The sequence below is a fragment of the Cuculus canorus genome, chromosome W, assembly GCF_017976375.1.
Source record: "Cuculus canorus isolate bCucCan1 chromosome W, bCucCan1.pri, whole genome shotgun sequence".
Taxonomy (NCBI): domain Eukaryota; kingdom Metazoa; phylum Chordata; class Aves; order Cuculiformes; family Cuculidae; genus Cuculus; species Cuculus canorus.
The window spans coordinates 7,277,566-7,291,146 of record NC_071440.1 but is presented as its reverse complement, the minus strand read 5'-3'; the positions used below and the strand labels follow the sequence as shown (position 1 = coordinate 7,291,146).

The following is a 13,581-nucleotide window of genomic DNA, read 5'->3' as shown; positions in this document are numbered from 1 at the left end:
CACAGCATCCAAATGCTGTAAGGTGTCATTTTTTATTTGTTCCTTTATAAATCAGATGAAGACCTGATTTATGTCACTAGCTTTTTAAACAACTTATGTACCTTGCTAAGCTTTGGCAGCCTAACATGGACTCCAGCACGTAAACCAGTTCCCAGGTTGGAAGGACAAGTCAGGACATATCCAAGATGTTCATTCCACATGAACTCCCAGCCTCGTTCTTTAATTAATCTTTCAACCTATGAAAACGAATAAAAAGAGAAAAGAAAAAGAGAGACCTGCATACAAATGTCTCATCTTCTGACACTTGTTTATAGCTGAAATTCTTTTCACCTTGTATCTATGTTGATGATGAACCTCTGTTCTGGTTTGAGCTAAAGCAGAACCAATTTTCTAACTTCTCAGCTAAGCCTTGCCTAAGTAACTTCATTTTCTGAAAGTTAACTGCATGTTTTTCAGACAGTGTCTATCTCTAGGAGTGATAACGCTTAATATTTATAGTTATCACCAAAGCAATGGGGCATTGGCATGCAGAAAGGTCATTGCTTATACTTATTCCTGTAGTAACCTATAGTAGTCAAAGGAGTGAAAAAGGATCACACCTGCAGGGAGGAGCGGACAAAACAGGTGACTCAAAAACTGACCAACAGAATATTCCATTCCATATATGTTATGCTCAGTATAAAACTGAGGGAACACGAAGGTCAGGTCCTCTTCTTCAATGGCTGGCATCTAGTAAGGACCTTGTCCATCCTTCTGCACCCTGATCCCAAATCTGTGCCTTCCTGAACCCAGTTCTTGACTCCAGCTCCCACCTGCCACTGAGTCCAGTCCAGGACCTGTCCCTGTGCCTGCTCTGCAGCATCAGTGGTATCATATAGTCATTGGCAGGGGGGGTCGATTTTGTATATTTTTATATATATTATTATATATATTATTATTTTTATTTTCCTTTTTATTATTATAGTTTCATTAAAGCTGTTTTAGTTTTAATTTCCAACCCACAAGTCCCTCTCCCCCATTTCCCTTTCCCCTTGCCCTGTGGTGATGGGGGACTGGGACACAACGACCGTGTTTAGCTGCCAACCAAGCCAGGAGGGGGGCTAAACCGTGACAACTTCACTATTCACTGATGGAAATGCATAAATATATAAATACATATAAATAAATAAAGCCCAAGTAGAGTCTGTTTTGGCTCTGGTGTGAACTTTTGTATTCATCAGGCACCAAGTTCCCCAGTGAATATTACAAGGGTTTCTTCATCATTTTCTCATTCCTGCTGACTTGAAGGCTCTTTGTGACTTTATCACATAGCCTTAGCCCGTGCAGCCATATGTTTACATAACAATTATGGCTTTTACCTAGAATATAAATGAGTTTCTAGCCTTGATGCTTTTAGAGCAAGGTGGCAAAGCACAAGCCCAAATAACTCAAACACTGTGGAGCAGACAAAAGGAGCCAAAGTCTAATTTTAAATAATTTTCAAGGTGATTCCATGATGATAGGTGAAGGACACTCAATTTTAAATGCTTAAATTTCACAGCCCGGTTTCCACTATAAAAAGACTACATAGCTTCTATATATTACTTTTCATTAGTAGTTTTAAAACTCAGTTACAAAGGAGACTGAAATCATTATCCTCAGAAATATCACAGAGGTGTATTGCCCTTTGAATAAGCCACTATTCTATCCATTCAGCTATACTTCCAAGACTTATTTCTGTGATCCCAATACAATTTCAGTTCAGTAAATTCACTATCTGAAGAGAATCAGATACATATGCCAGCTCAGATTCACAAGACCTCTGCACTACAGGCAAATAATTCTATTCTGCAGAAGGATACAAAATAATGGACTCTCCTGACATCATTTGTCCATTGTGTGAGGACATCAAAATTGTTGGTAAGAGATTAGACCTGATTTCTTGCCTCAGACACCTGCTATGGTCACAGTTCCCAAAGCTATTTGACCATTTCTCATTACAAGGTCCATAGGTCTGCTTCTGTTGAACAAGAACTAAGCACAGTAGCAGAGGCAAACCTGGAAACATTCACAGGCTATGTCACTTAAGCCATACTCCTGTACATTATTCAGTCTCATGGGTGTGCCTGAAAAGCATACCAGATCCCAGTGAACCACTCAGACGCCAAAGAAGCGCTTTGGTTTTTCCATGTTTCCAAACTCAATACATGCTCAAAATTTCTGATATGGGAATGCACAGTTATACGAGCTCTACAGCAGTTGGGGATTTCCTGAGACAAAGGAGTCTCTAGAAAAACAGAGAAGCTGGAGTGAAAGCTGTTTTGCCAGAGTGAGAGGAACAAAGCAAGTGGTCCAAGGAACAAAAGCAGTGTGATGGATATAAACATTGTTCCTCTACAGTGCAGATGCATTGAGCACGTTAAGGACCTCAATGGGGAGAAATAATTTTTTTATGCAGCCTGAGTCTTGGAGACAATATGAGCCCAGTTTTAACCTTACATAACTTAATCTCTGGGATATTATATATCGTGGTAATCTATTCAGGGGTGATGTGGACAAGCACAGCGGAGAACAGCATTCTGACACATCACCTATCCCACTCTGCCTTTCTTCGCTAGTATTGCTTCTGGGAATGCTTTTTCTCTGTTAAAGCAACTTTTTCTTTGCCAGAGCAGTACACAGGCCTGCATTGGGCCCAGAGACAACTTGCTGTCATACCTGGATTGTCTAGACGAAACTATTTTAACCCACACATCATTCTATGAGGGCTTTTTTTTCTTTATTAATAGCTAGACCAGAATAATATCCAGGAGCCCTGGCTATCAGTCCTTAGTATTCTAGTCACAAATCCCAGTATGTCCCCAAAGGTGGCAGTGAGCTCAGGAGTTCTATGTCCTGTGTACAACCTCAGCAACATCCAGTCCACTCCCATAATCAGGGGTGAAAACCAGTAAGGTAGTCTTCCAAAATGAAATGCTTTATTTATGAACTCCTACAGTCTGCATACATGAGGTGGCAAAGAAGAACCATTCCTCTAGCCAGCCAGTGCTGAAGATTCTAATATAAAAGCTAAAATGACATTTTATCTATTTTTCCCTACAACTCAGCTAACAATTTGTCTTTGTTTCCTTCTTTAACTGCCATTAATGTGAGTTTCTATTTAAATGATGTTGCTTTGTTTTTTTCACTTCTAGAGATGTCAGTTTGGTGTTAACCACACTAAGTAGTGCTGACAACAGCCCAACAATAAACAAACAGGCATAATAAATTAATTGAGTTACTACCTCTTTCAGACCTCGGCAAAATCTTTCAAACACCCGTTTCATGTTGCCACCCTTTTCCATGGAGATCACCCTGGTGTGGTCCTCTTCATTAATCCAGATAAGAAACGTCTTGTCATTGTTATGCCTGGTTGTGAGAAAAATGAGCAGCTTTAAAGCACAGGATAAGCCCTGAAAATAATCCTCAGTATAGTTTGTTTTATCACACTCTTTCAGGACTATAAAGAGGTTAAGCGCTGCAAAACAGCATTGCTCTGCACAGCTAAGGGCATGAGTTACGTTTACAACTTGATCCCCCATGCCAGTGGAATTATACAGGTTTCTTAGGTCGCAGTGAGAAGAGCGATTTTCTCTGATCACATCATGCTGCCCTGACGCTGAGCTATGAAGAACATATCATCAAACATGAACACAGTTAGGAGGTACAACTGCTAAGGGAACAGACAAAGGGAGAAGCCAAATTCTGCATCATCAGTCACTGGGGATGTTTTTTATTGTTCTTAGAAAATTGTGCAGGTAGAAAAAATACTGAGGGGGTCAGCCATATGACCTTACTTAATTGCATTGTCTCCTGAACTAAATCTCAGTGCCCTTCATATCACTTAGTAACACCAGATTGCCACATCAGTTAAAATATATGTCTGAGGAAAACAGCTACATATTGTTTCGAGACACTGCATTAAAGATGCTGTCTTGTCAATCAAGATAAAAATGCCTAAAGAGGAGTTATCTGCTCTTGCTTCAGACAGATCAGTTAGGGCTTGACCTGCTGAAAAGCAGCTCTGCGGAGAAGGACCTGGGAGTCCTGGTGGACAACAAGTTAACCATGAGCCAGCAATGTGCCCTCGTGGCCAAGAAGGCCAGTGGTATCCTGGGGTGCATTAAGAAGAATTTGGTCAACAGGTCGAGGGAGGTTATCCTGCCCTTCCACTCTGCTCTAGTGAGGCCCCATCTGGAGTACTGTGTCCAGTTCTGGGCTCTCCAGCTCAAGGAAGACAAGGAACTACTGGAGAGAGTCCAGCGGAGGGCCATGAAGATGATTAGGGGACTGGAGCATCTCTCTTATGAGGAAAAGCTGAGAGACCTGGGTCTGTTTAGCCTGGAGAAGAGAAGACTGAGAGGGGACCTTATTAATGCTTATAAATGTTTAAAGGGCGTGTGCCAAGAGGATGGGGCCAGACTCTTCTCAACAGTGCCCAGTGACAGGACAAGGGGCAACGGGCACAAACCAGAACACGGGAAGTTCCATCTGAACCTGAGGAAAAACTTCTTTACTGTGAGGGTGACAGAGCACTGGAACAGGCTGCCCAGAGAGGTTGTGGAGTCTCCTTCTCTGGAGATATTAAAAACTCGCCTGGACGGGATCCTGTGCAACCTGCTCTAGGTGAACCTGCTTTAGCAGGGAGGTTAGACTAGATGATTTCCAGAGGTCCCTTCCAACCCCGACCTTTCTGTGATTCTGTGATTCTGTGATTCCATGGCTAGTTTTACAAAGTGCTAGGTCAAACCTGAGGTTACTTTTCCTGGCTTTTCTCCATTTTGTTTATCTTTTACAACAGTCTTTCTACAAAATGTAGAAGGTGATTGATAAGATTAGGCTTGTTCATACGAATAGTGGAATATGACCAAGTTTGAAACACATGAAATTTGAAACTTCATTGAGAGTCTAACTTGCATCTTGTCTTTTACTGCAACTCACTTTTCACACTTGGAGTTTGCCAATGCAAAATCAAACAGGTGCAAACATCCTGTGGCCTGACATTAGAGTTACAGAGAGGTCAGTTATCTAATTTTCTTTCATGTAAAAGTATTCAGGGTAGGGTTTTCCAAAGAGGTTGATTTTGGCCTGACTCAGCTCCCCCTTTAATTAAATGAATCTTCACATTGCTTTAAGGAATGCAGTATGAGACAGCACTGTGGGGAAAAAAAAAATCTATTCTGTGGCAATACTGGATCATGTTCGCAAACATATCCAGTATTATTCTGATAAGTTAAACTTGCTTTGCTAGGGAGCAGGCACTGTGAAACCTGATCAAAATCCTGTTGGAAATCTGTGAGTTTTTTTTTATTTCAGTCATCTTCCGATTAGTTCCCCAGTGCCTATTTAAATAGGAGGAAGAGATTTGTTCTGGGAAAATGATAAATCTGAGGCATTCTGTTCATTGCCTCTACCACCAAAGAGAAAAAGCACCAACAATGTAAATGCTATCCAGGGATCCCCTGAAAAAAACCACATATATCTGATTTTGGCTTGTCTTACATGTAAAATATCAGGCAGAATGGGGAAAAAAAAACCCAACAAAAACAATGTTAGTGTGACTGGAAAATATTTCAGTGAGCCAGATTTGGAAACCCTACCCTTCTTTTACAGGAAATTGTTGTCTAAAAGAGTACACATTATGACATCCTCTCTGAAAGTCTTGAACCTGCCTAGGGCAAGGAGATAGGACAGAAGGCTTCTCAGAATCCCTTTTAGTCTAATTGTCTAGAATTATAGCATCTGGTAATCCCTAGAAATATATCAGGATGGATGCAGATGCTAGGCACTGTACAGCTGCCTCCATCATGTGATAAGGTGTATGTGTGTGCGCGCTGTACTGGGGGCTATTATCCCTTCCTCTAAATATGTTCTATTTGAGCACAAAAAAATACCAGGGTTATAAAAGAAGAAACAGACCTAATAAAAAAGGAAATTCAACTGTTTCTGTATTCACTCTTTATCCAATTTATTTGGAAAGAAAGGATTGCTTTCAACTTGGAGAACTAAAATAACATGCTGTCTCTCAAAACTGGGGAGGAGGAGAAGGAATTTACAGTGTAATAACCTGCAGCTGTATTGCCAGTGGTTCCTAGCTGAGAGTGTTGCTATAATCCAGTTTTAGGCTGCATTTATAACCTAACTCTGCCGATTTCATGGTGATTCACTGGGTCATTCTCAAATCAAATTTTTATCTTGAAATAGGAAAAACGGGTATAAAAAGAACATAGAAGCAGACATGCTTAAGATGCTACGTTGTGTTGCTGATATTAATGATTGCTTACATAGAATCATAGAATCATTTAGGTTGAAAAGACCCTTAAGATCATCAAGTCCAACCATAAACCTAACACCGCCAAGTCCACCACTAAATCTTGTCCCTAAGCACCACATCTACCTGTCTTTTAAATACCTCCAGGGCTGGTGACTCAATCACTTCCCTGGGCAGCCTGTTCCAATGCTTGACAATCCTTTCAGTGAAGAATATTTTCCTGATATCCAGTCTAAACCTCCCATGGTGCAACTTGAGGCTTATCACTTGTTACTTGGGAGAAGAGACCAGAACCTACCTTGCTACAACCTCCTTTCAGGTAGCTGTAGAGAGCAATAAGGTCTCACTTCAGCATCCTTTCCTCCAGACTAAACAATCCCAGTTCCCTCAACTGCTCCTCATAGGACTTGTGCTCCAGAACCTTCACCAGCTTCATTGCTTTCATCTGGACACACTCCAGCACCTCATCCACCTGCCCCTTAAACACCTCCAGGGAAGGTGACTCAACCACCTCCCTGGACAGCCTGTTCCAATGCCCAATGACTCTTTCCATGAAAAATTTTTTCCTGATGTCCAGCCTGAACCTCCCCTGGCGGAGCTTGAGGCCATTCCCCCTTGTCCTGTCCCCTGTCACTTGGGAGAAAAGGCCAGCTCCCTCCTCTCCACAACCTCCTTTCAGGTAGTTGTAGAGAGCAATAAGGTCTTCCCTCAGCCTCCTCTTCTCCAGGCTAAACAACCCCAGCTCTCTCAGCCGCTCCTCATAAGACTTGTTCTCCAGCCCCCTCACCAGCTTCGTTGCTCTTCTCTGGACGTGCTCCAGGGCCTCAACACCCTTCTTGTGGTGAGGGGCCCAGAAGAGAACACAGTACTCAAGGTACGGCCTCACCAGTGCCGAGTCCAGGGGCAGAATCACCTCCCTGGACCTGCTGGTCACGCCATTTCTTATACAAGACGAAACGCCATTGGCCTTCTTGGCCGCCTGGGCACCCTGCTGGCTCATGTTCAGTCGGCTGCCAATCAACACCCCCCAGGTCCTTCTCCTCTAGGCAGCTTTTCAGCCACTCTTCCCCTAGTCTGTAGCACTGCATAGGGTTGTTGTGGCCCAAGTGCAGGACCCGGCATTTGGCCTTGTTGAACCTCATGCCATTGGTCTCAGCCCAGAGGTCCAGCCTGTTCAAATCCATTTGCAGAGCCTCCCTACCCTCCAGCAGATCCACGCTTCCACCCAGCTTAGTGTCATCTGCAAACTTGCTGAGGGTGCACTCAATGCCTTCATCCAGGTCATTGATAAAGACATTGAACAGGGCTGGACCCAGTACCGAGCCCTGGGGAACCCCACTTGTAACTGGCCTCCAGCTGGAGTTAACTCCATTGACCACCACTCTCTGGGCCCGGCCATCCAACCAGTTTTCAACCCAGGAGAGTGTGCGCCTGTCCAGGCCAGAGGCTGACAGTTTCTGAAGCAGAATGCTGTGAGTCCAAGAAGACTACATCCACAGCCTTTGCCTCATTCAGTAGTCGAGTCACTTTGTCATAGAAGGCGATCAGGATAGTCTGGCAAGACCTGCCTTACGTGAACCCGTGTTGACTGGGCCTGATCACCTGGTTCTCTTGCATGTGATTCATGGTAGCTCTCAAGATGACCTGCTCCCTGACCTTCCCTGGAAGGAACTACAGGCCTGTAGTTCCCTGGATCCTCCCTGCAACCCTTCTTGTAGATGGGCACAACATCAGCCAGCCTCCACTCTAGTGGAACTTCCCCAGTCAGCCAGGACCACTGGAAGATGATGGAAAGGGGTTTGGAAAGGACATCCTCCAGCTCCTTCAATACTCTTGGGTGGATCCCATCCGGCCCCATAGACTTGTGGGTGTCTAGCTGGGCAAGCAAGTCTCTAACCACCTCCTCTTGGATCATGGGAGCCTTATTCTGCTCTTCTAACTCCTGGGTTTGTACACAGGGAGAACAACTTCCCTTACTATTAAAGGCAAAGAAGGCATTAAGTACCTCAGCCTTGTCATTATCCCCTGTCACTGTTGTTCCTTCTGCATCCAATAGGGACTGAATATTCTCCCTAGTCCTCCTTTTCTTGTTGATGTATCTGTAGAAAGATTTTTTATTATCTTTCACAGATTTAGCCAATTTGATTTCTAGTTGGGCCTTAGCCCTCCTGATTTTTTCCCTGCACGATCTCACTTCCTCCCTTTAGTCCACCCAAGACGCCTGTCCCTTCTTCCAAAGCTCATAGACATTCCTCTTCTTTTTGATGTCTCTCAAGATCTCCCTGCTCAACCAAGCTGTTTTTTTCCCCCACCAGCTCCTTTTCCGGAACACAGGGATGGCTTGCTCCTGAGCTGCTAGGATTTCATTTTTGAAGAGTGCCCAGCCCTCGTGGGCTCCCTTGCCCTGAAAGACTCTCTCCCATGGGACTTTGCCAACCAGCCTTCTGAACAGTCCAGTCTGCCCTCTGGAAGTTTAATGTGACTGTTTTGCTAATCTCCTTCTTCATCTCACCTAGAACTGAAAACCCTATCATCTCATGATCGCTTAGTCCCAGGCGTCCTCCAACCGTCACTTCTTCCAAAAGGCCTTCCCTGTTCACAAACAGCAGGTCCAGGAGGGTGCCTTCCCTTGTCAGCTCGCTCACCGGTTGTGTGAGGAAGTTGTCTTCCACACGCTCCAGGAACCTCCTAGACTGCTTCCTTTCTGCTATATTGTACTCCCAGCAGATATCCAAAAGATTGAAGTCACCCACGAGGACAAGAGGTAGAGATCTAGAGACTATTCCCAGCTGTTTATAGAAGAGCACATCAGCTGCTTCTTCTTGGCTGGGTGGTCTGTAGCAGACTCCCATCACAATGTCTGCCTTCTTGTGGGCTCCTCTGATTTTAACCCATAGGCACTCAGTCCCTTCCTTACCGTAATTGAGCTCAAGGGTATCAAAGCACTCTCTAACATAGAGGGCTACATCACCTCCTCTCCTACCCTTCCCATCCCGTCTGAAGAGTTTATACCCCCCCATGGCTGCACTCCAGTTATACGAGTCATCCCACCATGTTTCCGTGATGGCAATGACATCGTAGTCACCTTGCCCTACAACAGCTTCCAACTCCTCCTTCTTATTGCCCATGCTGCGTGCATTGGTGTAAATGCACTTCAGCTGGGCTGGCGAACCTTCAGCCCTCATAAAGGGAATAGAGTTCATTCCCAATTGACTGGTCCTTGGAATAACTAACTCCACAGTGCCAGTTTCATCCTTACTGTCCCCAGCTGTACTCGCCCCCACTTGCTCTGAGGTGATGTACTGGCAGTGCTATCCAGCACACCATCTCTCAGTTACTGGCCCACTTCCAGGCTCACTCCCGACTAGCCTGGTCTCGTCCCCCTCCCCCTTCACATCTAGTTTAAAGCTCTGTTTAAGAGCCTAGCTAGATTTTTAGAAAGTACTTTAGTCCCCCTAGGAGACGAGTGTGTCCCATCCCTAGTAAGAAAGCCTGGGGGTGCGTGGGTCACCCCATGATCAAAGAACCCAAAAAACCACAGTATTTGAGGTGCAGCCTCACCAGTGCCGAATAGAGGGGACGATCACTTCCCTGGTCTTGCTGGCCACATTATTATTGATACAAGCCAGGATGCTGTTGGCCTTCTTGGCCACCTGGGTGCACTGCCGGCTCATGTTCAGCCAGCTGTCGACCAACATCCCCAAGTTCTTTTCCACCTATAGCTTTCCAGCCACTCTTCCCCAAGCCTGTAGTGTTGCATGCGGTTGTTGTGACTGAAGAGCAGACTGAGCCCTTGGCCTTGTTGAATCTCATACAATTGGCCTCGGCCCATGGATCCAGCCTGTCCTCTGCAGAGCCCCCCTTCCCTCAAGCAGATCTACACTCCCACCAAATTTCATGTCATCTGCAAACTTACTGAGGATGCACTCAATCCCCTCACCCAGAAGATTGATAAAGATATTAAACAGAATTGACCCCAGCACTGAGGCCTGGGGAACACTGCTTGTGACCAGTCGCCAAGTGGATTTAACTCCGTACACCACAATTCTCTGCGCCTGGCCATCCAGCCAGTCTTTTACACAGCGAAGTGCACAACCATCCAAGCCGTGAGCAGCCATTTTTTTTCAGGAGAATGCTGTGGGAAATGGTGTCAAAGGCTTTACTAAAGTCCAAGTAAACAACATCCACAGGCTTCCCCTCATCTACTAAGCAGGTCACCTTGTCATAGAAGGAGATATGGTTAGTCAAGCAGGACCTGCCTTTCATAAACCCATGTTGGCTGAGCCTGACACCTGGTTGTCCTGCACAGGACGTGTGATGGCACTCAAGATGATCTGCTCCATGATCTTCCCTGGCACTGAGGTCAGACTGGCAGGCCTGTAGTTGCCCAGGTCCTCCTTCTGGCCCTTCTTGTATACGGGCATCAAATTTGATACCCTCCTATCAACTAGGACCTCCTCCCTGGTTAGCCAGGACTGCTGATAAATGAGAGAAAGTGACTTGGCGACCACTTCCGCCAGCTCCCTCAATACCCTTGGGTGGATCCCATCCAGTCCCAGAGACTTGTGTGTGCCTAAGTGGTGTAGCAGGTCACTAACCATTTCCCTTTGGATTATCATTCTGCCCCCTATCCCTGTCTTCCAGCTCAGGGAGCTGGGTACCCCAAGAACAATTGGTCTTACTATTAAGGACTGAGACAAAGAAGGCATTAAGTACCTCAACTTTTTCCTCATCCTTTATCACTATGTTCCCCCCCGCATCCAATAAAAGATGGAGATTCTCTTTAGCCCTCCTTTTGTTGCGAATGCATTAATAAAAACATTTTTTATTGTCTTTTACTGCAGTAGCCAGATTAAGTTCTAGTTGAGCTTTGGCCCTTCTACTTTTCTCCCTGCATAACCTCACAACATCTTTGCATTCCTCCTGAGTCGCCTGACCCTTCTTACAAAGGTCATAAACTCTCTTTTTTTCCTGAGTTACAGGCAAAGCTCTCTGTTCAGCCAGGTCGGTCTTCTTCCCCTCCGGCTCGTCTTTTTGCACATGGGGACGGCCTGCTCCTGTGCCTTTAAGATTTACTACTTGCAGAATGTCCAGCCTTCCTGGACTCCTTTGCCCTTCAAGACTGCCTCCCAAGGTACTCTGTCAACCAGGCCCCTAAACAGGTCAAAGTCTGCCCTCCTGAAGTCCAAGGTGGCAGCTCTGCTAACCACATTCCTTCCTCCTGCAAGAATCAAAAACTATATCATTTTGCTATGCCCAAGACAGTCTCCAGCCGTCATATCACCCACAAGTCCTTCTCTGTTTGCAAACAACAGGTTCAGCGGGGTGCTTTCCCTAGTTGGCTCACTCACCAGCTGTGTCAGGAAGTTATCTGCCACACACTCCAGGAACTCCCTAGACTGTTTCCTTTTACTGTAAGTGTAAAACATCAGAAAGGACAGATACAGTTCAAACGAATATTCAGATTTTTTTTTTGGTATCTGTTAGATGCTCAGTTACTGTCCAGTTAAAAAGTTATGGGGGGGGGGGGAAGAAGTAACCTTTAAAATACCCTTAGAATTTTTTTTTTTTTCGGGTGTTACCCCTTCTTTTTCATTCTTCCATCAAAGTCTATGGTCATAGCAACTCTTAACTGTCACCTTCAAATGTCAGATCTAATTGTGACTGGCCTCACAAAAGGGCCATAATGGAACTAGCTATTTCTCATGCATAAACTACAGAATCTGTTTTTATCCAGCCTTTGTCGTCAATGATTGTTATTGAAATTTTCAATATGACAAATAATGTTTGACATGCATAGTTCCAAAGAAAATATTTTCACTATCTGGTTTACTCTTTCCTTTTTCTTTTTAAACCTAAATGTGACTCTCACAAGGTCAAATTTATTGAATGAAAACAGGTAAATGTTTGGGGTCAGGTTATGGCAGAAATCACAACTAATCCCTTTGAAGTCAATAAAATTGCACACTAGGGTAAGGTCAGTATATTCTAATGTTAATCAAATGAGCTCTTTATCCAACCACTACAGAAAATCTCTTGTTATCAGCACAACTTCTGGCTACAAATCAAAAGGGCATGAATAATGAATGGGTAAGCCATTTAATTATTAAAGTAAAAACCCCACATCATATTTAATATCTCTGCAGTGAATTAGGTCATTTGCTATGCAAAGAGAATTCAAATTGAAACTCAAGTCTTGTTTATAAATAAGTTTTGTATAGAGCCCAGGAACAGGGAGGGAGAAAAGCAATGGTTTGATTTCAGAGAAAGAGAAATTAAATTACTATATGCCTAGGACATAATAACAAGCAATACTAGGAAGCGTTGTAAAAATAGTTTGTGGTTTTTAAACTGCTAGAAACATCACAACCCACAGGGTGTGGGACTAAGAGGAACTGAAAGATTGTTTTGCCAAAGGTTGTACACCCATTTTGTTCCAGCGCCAACAGGACAGAATCAAACCTATTCTTGCATGACTTGTTCTTGCCTCTGGCATAAGGATCTGCAAGACTATTATTTAAAAGTCTCTTTAGTTTTAGATATCAATTGATACAGGGCCAGTATCAGTTTTATCTTGATCTAAAGACTTTTAGAACACTGCATGAGGAGTCCTGGTTTCTATTACTAGTTCTGATGCTGACTTTCTGCAGAGAGGTTCAGGCAAATAACATAGCCTCTTTTGCCTCAGGATTTCAACGTGTAAGAGAGGAAGAACATTATTTGACACCTACACTGGTGTGGCATTCTGTAGGAAATGTACCATATAAATAGGTCAAGGGTTTGCTGCAATCTTATGAGAAAGTGTCACAAAGACAGATGAAACACTCCCTAAGATACACAGTTACCCCACCGCCTCTCCTTCCTTGCCTATCCCTTCTGAAGAGTTTGTAACTCTCCATTGCAGCACTCCAGTCGTGCGAGTCATCCATGATTGCAACTATATCATCATTTTCCACCTGTGCAATGGCTTCCAACTGCTCCTTTTTGTTGCCCAAGCTGCATGCATTGGTGTAGATGCACTTCAGTTGGGCTATAGATGCTGCCACCTTTTGCGGGGAGAAGCCCTAATTCCTACGTGAACATTCTCAGGAGCTTCTGTGGGTTCTCACACTTCAACAAGCCTTGCATCTTTGCTATGTCTTTGCTTATATGAATGTAAAGGTCTTTTTTTTTTTTTCTTTTTTTTTTTTTTTTTTTTTTATTATTCATTCATTTAAAATACCGGGGGGAAAAGAAACCAAAAAACAAACAACCAAATTGATCATGCTGTGAATATTAGTGCAGAGTGACTG

The 13,581-nt window shown here is 44.0% G+C and overlaps 1 protein-coding gene across 1 annotated transcript in view; it reads right to left on the bottom strand.

Moving 5' to 3' along the window:
* Positions 1–13,581, bottom strand: part of LOC128850268 (creatine kinase S-type, mitochondrial-like) — a 45,534-nt gene that overhangs the window by 4,704 nt on the left and 27,249 nt on the right. The window contains exons 6-7 of the mRNA XM_054053280.1: positions 3,264–3,387; positions 102–236 (exon numbers count right to left, since the gene is read on the bottom strand). Of these exons, the coding sequence (XP_053909255.1) occupies positions 102–236; positions 3,264–3,387 (259 nt within the window). The remainder of the gene's footprint in view (positions 1–101; positions 237–3,263; positions 3,388–13,581) is intronic.